This window comes from Microtus ochrogaster, linkage group LG1, assembly GCF_000317375.1.
Source record: "Microtus ochrogaster isolate Prairie Vole_2 linkage group LG1, MicOch1.0, whole genome shotgun sequence".
Taxonomy (NCBI): Eukaryota; Metazoa; Chordata; class Mammalia; order Rodentia; family Cricetidae; genus Microtus; species Microtus ochrogaster.
Window position 1 is genome coordinate 44,173,985 of NC_022027.1, and position 9,388 is coordinate 44,183,372.

At 41.2% G+C, this 9,388-nt stretch overlaps 1 protein-coding gene across 2 annotated transcripts; it reads left to right on the forward strand.

Annotated features, from left to right (window-relative positions):
• Positions 1 to 1,576: 1,576 nt before the first annotated feature.
• On the forward strand, positions 1,577 to 8,004 carry Epgn (epithelial mitogen). 2 transcript variants are annotated; one of them, XM_005359481.3, is made up of 5 exons: positions 1,577 to 1,634; positions 2,120 to 2,215; positions 4,840 to 4,960; positions 5,945 to 6,097; positions 7,640 to 8,004. In XM_005359481.3, the coding sequence occupies exons 1-5, from the start codon at positions 1,592 to 1,594 to the stop codon at positions 7,692 to 7,694; spliced, it is 468 nt and encodes a 155-aa protein (XP_005359538.3). In that variant the 5' UTR covers positions 1,577 to 1,591; the 3' UTR covers positions 7,695 to 8,004. The 2 variants fall into 2 exon arrangements, with proteins under 2 accessions (XP_005359538.3, XP_005359539.1); XM_005359482.2 differs by lacking the exon at positions 5,945 to 6,097 and having other exon boundaries at positions 1,592 to 1,634.
• Positions 8,005 to 9,388: the final 1,384 nt, after the last annotated feature.

Below are 9,388 nucleotides of genomic sequence, written 5' to 3' on the forward strand. Positions count from 1 at the left end.
CTCTCTCTCTCTCTCTCTCTCTCTCTCTCTCTCTCTCTCTCACACACACACACACACACACACACACACACACACACACACACACACACACACGTGGAGGGGGGTAACCTAACATTTCTTTCCAGAAATTTTGAAAGACTTGTGATAGTATTTTAATCCATAGTAAACTGTGTCTTAAATTCTCCACAAGGTGCTAGAGAAGATTCTATATATATAATTCAACTCTTAATTTCTTGTGAAAAATAATGCCCAGAAATTGATGTACTAAAGAGTTCTCTAAGATCCCAAAGCTAGAGCGAGCTACAGGGTGTAGATATGTTTAGAGGAAGCCAAGTGGGACATACTCTTTCAGCTTTAAATGATGACACTTGTGGGAAGTGATTGCCCAAGCTGTAATGGGTACAACAAGCTCAGGCTTGTGTGCGTGATTTCTAAAGCCAAATTCTTATTGGAATATAGAAAGGGATCCTTTCTGATAAATATCATTTACTTGATTTATACGATAACCCACCTTGAACAAGTTTTCAAGGTTCAGAGAATATGAGCAAATGAAATTCCAAGCAGAAAAGCATGCCTCTTCAGTAAACCCTGTTCGTAAATATTCAAAGTAATTTGGGGCGCATGAGAATTTACAAGTAGCCCCTACAGTTTTAAACAAAAAGGCACAGGCAATATGACATATTTGGGCTTTTATAATCTTGTTTTAATTGTTACGGGGTCAACAGTGAGAAAACCTTGAGTACTGTATGAAATTGAAACTAGCGATTCATTAAATATCCCCAAATAAGAGGCTACCTCCATGATGGCTATTACCACCATACGTAGTTTCAATATTATTAATATATTGATTCTGGGCATCCAGATTTAAACACTGCTGTTCCTGGAACTTGGCGGTCCATCCCATTTCTTCATAAAATATTAAATGCCAGAATGCCATAAATGTTAATGTTATAGTATTAGAAGTAATTTTATTTAAGAAAACTTATCACGAGAACAGATAAGTAACAAAAACAAAAATGAAATACCACACATTCTTTTTACACAAAATCGGTTCTTCTTTATAACCATATTAATGAAATATTTTTAAATATGCTTAGTCCTTTCCCCCCAGTGGCTGTGATGAAAGGGAATGGTGCTGACTGTCGAATGGGGGACTTCTCCAGATTCTCATCGGTTTTGCTCTCTACTGGTTTGCAGATACCTTGGCTGTGATCCTCTGTCGCCTACGAGGACAGCTGTGGTGCACCTCACAGCAGCAGGGGCCAGCAGGGACTTTTCTGCACTTGCGTTCATTTTTGTTGTTTTAAAAATTGTTTTACATGCGCGATGATGCCCACGGGTGACAGGAAACCAGTGTTTCAGGAGGAAACTTGATCGTATCTCTAGATCACACAGGTATCCCAAACAAGTGTGCGAGTGAGTGCCTGCAGGCTTCAGGCTCGTGCCAGGAGCACATAGTTTTTGGATTGGTAAGAACTGCCAAATGACGCTTCATGAAATATAAATGAAAGAAAGACTCATGGAGCGCAATAAAAACCCTCCGCCCTTCAGTCTAGAAGGACCAGGGAGAGAAGTTCAGCAGTTACAGAATATGGCTCTGGGGGTTGCAATGGTAGTCTGCCTGCTGTTCAAAGGTAAGTCATTTCCTTTTTGTTTTTTTTTTCCTTACTGTAACGCTGAAAAATGTAAAGATTTAGTCCCTTGAAGTCAAGGTTGCCCCTGGCAAGGATCAGAGCAAGGGATGTGTGGATTAATCTGGTCTTTATGGAATATATGCTCTTTCTCTCTCTTGGTTTATTTTAAGAAGGCTGAAATGATTGCTTTAAGCAATTTGGACAGCTACTGCCCTGCAGTAAGCTGTGTGTGGTGATTGACTCAGCATGTAAACACACGAACTTTCTTCTAAGAATGAATGCATTTCAGTGTTCCGTGATTGTAACATTGCCAATGAGACAGCTAAAGAGTAGTCTGGAACTGCGCTTGCCAGGTTCTGGATCCCATCAACGATAGCGAGTTAAAACCAGAACAGAAAATGGGAATCCCTAGACAGATCCGCTTTGGATCTGTTGTTTGAGCACAGCAGAGACTCACCTGTCAGAGATGCTTTTCCCTACCATAGCCATGGCGGCCACACTGACGGAAGAAGAAGCTGAGGTGCGCATGGCGCCTCCTACCCCAGCACCGCAGAGCAACCGGACAGTTAACAACACAGAAGGTATGGCTTTGCCACTCTGTTCCAAGCGTCTTCTTTGAAACATTTAACAGAAAGTTGAATTGTAATAGAGACAACACTGGAAACATTTCAACCAACATTTTATGAGATAACCAGCTAGTTTGGAAAGACGATGCTAAGCTGAAGTGACAGGTAGCTGTGCCAGTCAAGGGTTACTTTTTTTTTTTTTTAAAGGAGGAAGTGAAATGAGGGTGAGAAAAGCTGCCTGTCTTCAGCTGCTTTCCTGATGTGAGGCCTGGCACAGGTTCTGCTTGGATACTGCTTGACTCCCAGTGACCCAGGGTATCCAGTGTCATTGCATTCGACTTTGTCATTCTTGAGGAGAGTCACTGTGTTTTGATCTCTGACAGCAAGCCTTGCAGCCGCAGAAATTATAGATACAAGAAACAGTGTTTTTCTTCATTTTAGAAAAGGTCTTTTTTGTTGTTGTCCGTTGTCATTTTAGCATAGGCAGCGTTTCCTAACCTCTTCCACCCAGGTTTTGTTACTGATGGTGGTCACATCTTTTCTTTCCACCTGATCATGCATGTCATTGAGGCTTCTGGCTGCTGTCGAGCATGGCGCTGTGGCAGGGCTTGCAAACCCATTTGAACCACAGATGAACTTGGAAAGCTCTTGCCTGTCAAGACCTGTGTCTGAATGGCTTTGCCTCCCTCACAAATCTCATAAGGTCCCCTGACGTAAAGACAATGGACTGTGATCAGGGCACAGGCAGCTCCTTATCTTGATCTCAGGGTCTAGTCAATAAAAGAAGATGATTCCAAATAGTTCATTCCTAAATATTAAAGATAGTAATATCAAGCTGTTCCTCATTTTTCCCATGATTTTTAAACACCCAAGTTGTCCATTTGGTTTTTGAGCATTAAAAACTGAACATGTAGAAAATATAAAGACATGGTTTTATCTTAGTGGCAGAAGGCAGAGCCATGTTTCCAGCTCCCACCCTCTCCTTTTCTGTCTCATAATGCAGAATGAAACGCATCTTTAACGTAGATAACAGAAATGAGGAAAGAAGGGAGCAGTTATGCTATATTTTTCCTTTGTGTTATTTTATTCATGGAAAAATCTTGTATTTTCCCTTTGTTTTGTTACAGTGCTGGCATGGACTCCAAGGCCATGTGTGTGCTTAGCAGACATTCTGTAACTGCAATATAGTCCTTCTTTTTACTTAAAAATATGAATCATATCTTATAAATGTTTTAAAGAAGTTATAACTAATATTCTTCTCTGCAAGGGAAGAATGAGTCTCTCTGAAGTGCCCTTTCTTTGGAAATGGTATTTTTCAAATTTTCGTATTTTCCAGAAAACTTTTCTTTAGATTTGGTTAAGTGAACTTGATCAGTCTTCAATTAAGAGGAACATAGCACAGCATAGATGAGAAATTCTCAGTGTCTCCAAATCAATTCCTAAGGCGATAAATTGTGCTTAAGATACTATAGTCAGCAAATTGAGTTTCAATTTTAAGTTCTGATATGTGTTTCCAAAGCAAAGTGATATGGTGTCCTGTTGATATTCTAAGATATAGACACTTTGTATTTTTCACATGAAAAGGAATGATTTTAGGTATTGTTTTTTGTCTAACGACACCTGGGTAGAATCCTCTTGGTCTCTGTAGGAATGCACACATGGCGTAGCATGGCTGATGACTAAGAGTGAGGAGATGGCCACTCAACACAACACAATATGCCGCTAATTCTGCATCAGAAAGGATTAGAAATGGCAAAGATTCAATTATGCAGTCGTCCCTAAGAGTCTCTCCCACTGCAGAAGCGCCATGGACGGCAGCAGAACGTGTCACATCTGGCAGGCCAGACTCAGTGGCATCCTGAAACACAGATGATTTCCCGAGCATCCTTTCCTGACACGGGTGTCCCAGAGGAAGGTTTCGGATCACTAGACTACACACCGTGGTTATTTTTGCAGTGCTGGAACAAAAGAAAGGAAAATCTGTCTCAGATGCCACCTCTGTGGCGTTGCCACTGCTTCACGACACAGTAGAGCTGTCACTACTGTGGTGGTGTTGCCAATGTCTGTGTCCATTTGAGCCCCACATGAGGTGTGGCTTCTTATATCAACCATAAGAGCCCCTTGCTAGACAGCCAGTGGAAATGTCCCCTGTCTAATTAGCTCCTCGTGGCAGTTGGCAGGAGAGTGAAAGGAGCTATCATGTTTTCCTCTGGAGAGGACATAAACATCTATTTTAGTATAGAGCGAAGCCACATCCAGGCCTCCCTGGGTGCCACCCTCCCCATGCAGGGGAAATTAGCATCAGGTATCTGTCTGGGAAATGTTGTTCAATATTACCTGCTAAGCTAAAACCGATGCTGCCACCTTTCGACCAACTCAGCTCCATGCTCGGTTATGTAGCTTCTAAGGAATGGGGCGGTCGTCAGTCCACCTCTACCCTGTAATTAATTAACAATGTGTGTGTAGAGATATGAACCCAACCTTTTGTGTACAACACCCGCCCCCCAAGAAAATCAGTGTTTCAAAGGACAAAGAGCAGAAAATATTCTTGAACTAAAAAGACTCTTTACACATGCATTGAATGTGTATTGTAAAAGCAGGACACTCTGAACTGTTGATAATGTCTCTCCTTTGCCTAGCTGACTACATAGAAGAACCTGTAGCTTTGAAGTTCTCCCACCCTTGTCTGGAAGACCACAACAGCTACTGCATTAATGGAATGTGTGCCTTCCACCACGAGCTGGAGAGAGCCATTTGCAGGTAACTGTGAAGAACTCAGCATGTCTTAGAGACAGCAGAAAGTGGTAGACATAACACAGTTTCACCTGTCCTGTTTGGTCCAGTAAGACTAGTGCTTGTTAGCCCATTGGTATGCTCTTCCCTGGAGAAGACTGTTTCTCCTGCTTTCACCTTTCCCTAGTTAGCTATAGCTCTTTGTGTAGGGGAGACATCCTGAATCTTCCCTCAACCTTAGTCCACATTAGTTTGTCTATTGCCCTTGTCATTGTTCTGGTCATATTTAAGCAGTCACATTGGTGTCGCTTCTGCCATTGCTAGGAGACATAGTGTCATAGCAAACTCCCTCTTCCTGTAGGGAATATGGAGGTGCTTAGAAGAAGAAGAGGGATGGGGGATGTAATTCTATTATAATCTCAAAAAAAATAATTAGGAATAAGATGATGAAATGTCAAAAGAATGAAGAAAAATGTTGCTTGATCTGAATGTGACTGGGCAGTCTTCTTCATATTTGAATATGAAGAAGTCTTTTTCTCTAATCTTCTTATCCATGTTACTCAAAACTATAGTTCCCAGACTAGAGTATGCATCGAACCTGGAGCTTCCTAGAAATGCTGTCTTTAGTGGTCTATAACTATCAAACCAGTATCTTCATTTCTAACAACATGCAAACATGACTCTGAACTTCCATAGGTTGGCAGGATGAGACAGACTCCCACAGAAAGAAAATCTGTTCAGGAAGATGAAGCCCTGGAGCTGCCATGGACTTTTTTTTTTGGCCACTGGCTTGCTCAGTTTCTTGACAGTGTGCCTCTCACTCCCAGCAGTGAGGGAGATAGGTGGAGGCATGCTGACAAGACCCTGGTAAAGCTCAGACTGCTTCATTAGTGGACTGGCTCCCATGTGCCTCAGCAAAGTTGTCTCTCTTCTCATTCGTGGAAGCGGTCACCTGGTTGTTCTTCCATCATTGTAGACTTTAAGGCTGTGTATTATTTTCTCTCTTTAAAGGTGCTTTACCGGTTATACAGGAGAAAGATGTGAGCATTTGACCTTAACTTCGTATGCTGTGGATTCTTACGAGAAATACATTGCAATCGGGATTGGCGTTGGATTACTAATTAGTGCTCTCCTTGCTGTCTTATATTGCTATGTAAGAAAAAGGTATGGAAAAGACAAAGCATTAAATGGGCTGTGTGCTCACTTGACACGTGTTTACTGAGTCCCTACTGTTGACATGTGTGTCTGAGAAGACCCTCTGTAACCTTTTTTTGGGCACCTTTTCATTAACTCAGACAAGTGGTAAAAATTGCCTTCAGATGCAATAGAACAGTGCAAATTTAAAGTTTCCTTTCTTCTTATCTATGTTTACCTCAGTCAAAGTTCTGAGTGGGAAGGACAACAGGCCTCTAGAAGGCAGAAATTAAGTATATCTTACTGATGATTATGCATTTAGTGTCTAAAATGCATACATATTGTTGAGTAAAAAAGAAGTTAAAAGCTAGGCATTGGTGGAACACACCTTTAATCCCAGTGCTCAGAAGGCAGAGGCAAGTGGATCTCTGTGAGTTCAATGCCAGCCTATTCTACAGAGAAAGTTTCAAGACTGGCTACACAAAGAAATCTTGTCTCCAAAATCCAAAACAAAATTTAAGAAATACTTATTAAATAAATGAAAATGTGTGACAAATATGAGCCACTTTCTCCATAGTCGTCAAGGGTTTGTATCTTTAGCGATACTGTCTGCTGCTAAAAATCCAATATCAAGAACTTAATATACAAACAAGTTTAAATTAGTTATGTATGTACCATAATATTTCAAGTTTTCAACACTAGTTATTGGTCATCAAATCCACACAACTAAGAAAAACTCAAAAATTAAAGAGAGGCACATTAAGAACAAATGATTTTCATTGTGGTATTTTCACTATTCTCAGTTTTTAAAAATCAACTAAACTTCCATGGCCAAAGTTAGACATTTCTTTTGCTTAATAGATATCTATCAGAAAGAATTGAGTATGTGTTATATTAGCTTTATTCTTGTCAAAGAGATAAAGAATAATAATGAGAAAGAGGAGGAAGAAAGCAAAGAGGAAAAAGAAAGGGAGGAGGAGGAGGAAGAGGAGAAAAAGGGAGAGGAGAAGGAAGAGATGAGGAGAAAAAGGAGTGGAGATTTGTTGACATCCAAGAGCTGGGCTGGAAAGTCAGGTTCTCTGGGAAGACGGATCTGAAATGGAGATGCTTATGCTTGTGTGGTCGTGGGTGGTATCTAAGACAAAACCTGTAGTGAGGTAAGGAAAGCAGACAACACAGCCCAAAGTTGCCATGAAAAGATATGGCTTCGTCTCCAGTGCAGTCTGGGCCTGATTCTTTAGCAACAGAGAGAATGCAAATGACATCATCGGCCCATCCCAGAGAGAAGCTGCTCTTGGCTTTAATACTCGACCTCAGTTAATCAAGGGTCACCATGCTCACAGTGGAATAATGATCGGGGTCTTAAGAAACTTGTTGGCAAAGACTCTGTTGAGCAGGGTGCTACTGTGCATGGGTAGCTTCCTGCGACTGAGTGATGCAGCCACCAGAATACAAATGGCATCTAGGAAGAGTACTAAGAGCAACTGCTACAGCAACATGCATGTGTGTGTGTAGTCCATAGTGATCACACAGACAGCACTCTCATGGAAACCAATGTTCTCTCTGTTGCAGATGCTTAAATCTGAAATCACCGTACATCATCTGCTCTGGAGGGAGACCATTGTGAGACCTTACAAGGCATATTCTCCAAGTCATTTGTCAAAAGCAATGGGGACTCGGATGGAGATCTTCAGATGATACAGAATGTGACAAACTAGCTTGAAGATAATGGAAGTTTGGGTCACAATGCAATACGAGGATAACATTGAGCATTGATTGGTTCTCAGGTTTGCTGTCTTCGGTGCCACAGGAGCTATGTGAACAAGCTACACAGACTCCAAGTTTACAGTGCTACTTTGGGCTTGTTATTGTGTGGTCATTGCCACTGTAGGAGGACTTGTTTCATGCTTCTGATCATCTCAAATGTGAATTTTCATTTTAATCATTTAGTCCACATCAAGTCAAAGTAATGTCATGCCTGTGTTCTTCATGTACGCAACATTTTGACCACCTGTCTCAACAGACCTGATCTCAAACCTTCTGTCCTCATGGGATTTCAGGGAATTTGGTATCAACTTCTAAATGAAACCAATGATGGCTCTTTGAGTGAACTAAAAATGCATTCAACCAAACCACTGAAAGAAAATGGAGTACCCAAGGCAACCATAAATTATACCCAGCTTGGGATAACAGTGTGCAAACTTTATTTGCGGAGTTTGGAATAGCAAAGGAATTCTCAAGGATGGAAAGTGACCTGGACAGCAAATCCTGATTAGGCAAAACTGCTCTTTCTCTATGGATTAGACAGCCTTGGGTTGGGATAATCGGTCCCCTGGTCCTCTTACTCATCATCCCATCCTTCCATAAGGCTCACTGGCGTCCAGCACCTGAACTGAAGTCCTAGAATTCACCAAGAAACTATAAGCCTCCAACTGATCCCAGAATGGAAACTGAGAACTAGATATAGGAACAACAGCTTGTGGGATGTTACCACTCTTGATCGATAACATATTTGTGCTTAGGTAAAAACGGAACAACGGTAGAAATACTTATTTGGAAATCAGGGTCTTTCATTTGAATTGTGTTTCTGCCACATGATCCAGTCTTGGTCACGTCTTTTACTCTCTTTGGGCTTTGGTTACATTTTCTTCAATACCCATGTAGCTTTAAAATTAAACTATAGAAGAAGAGAAAAAAAAAAGCCCAACTCCTATATCTGTACTGTAAATGAGATTATCTTCAACTCTTCCATTATCAACCCATGCCTAATACCAAAATACCCATGGGTGCCATCCTTAGTATATATCTTAATGTTCAGTTTTTAAGATAATAATTTATTTTAAGAGTAAATACAAAATGAGATTACAGAGTATTAACAGCTACTGTTTTTCTTTCTGCGTTTAATCTAGAACTAAGGATTTACTTCTTTTTCTCAGAAACAGAACAATTTGATCGTGAGATAAATTCAAAGAAAGTGATACTTGGCTATTCTTACAATGGCAGCTAGTCCTAAACCCGATGCGTGTATTGGCCTAGCGTTCCATCCACACTTTAGGTAGGTCCACTACGCCCTGCTTTCCTCTGAGAGAAGGTGTTTCCTCCTCCAGAAGGAATGCAGCGCAGCTGTGTGTCAGCACTTTCTGCATATGAAGTTACATCACGCCTGCCGCCTGCCAAAGGGTGGGGAGTGACAGCTCCACCCAGTGACTCCTGCAGCCCCACCCAGAAAGCAACCTCTTCCTGAGCATTTCAAAAAGATGGAGATTTATGCCTAGGAGATGTTGGGAGCAATGAGACCCCAGATCCTGAATTTCTTGTAAT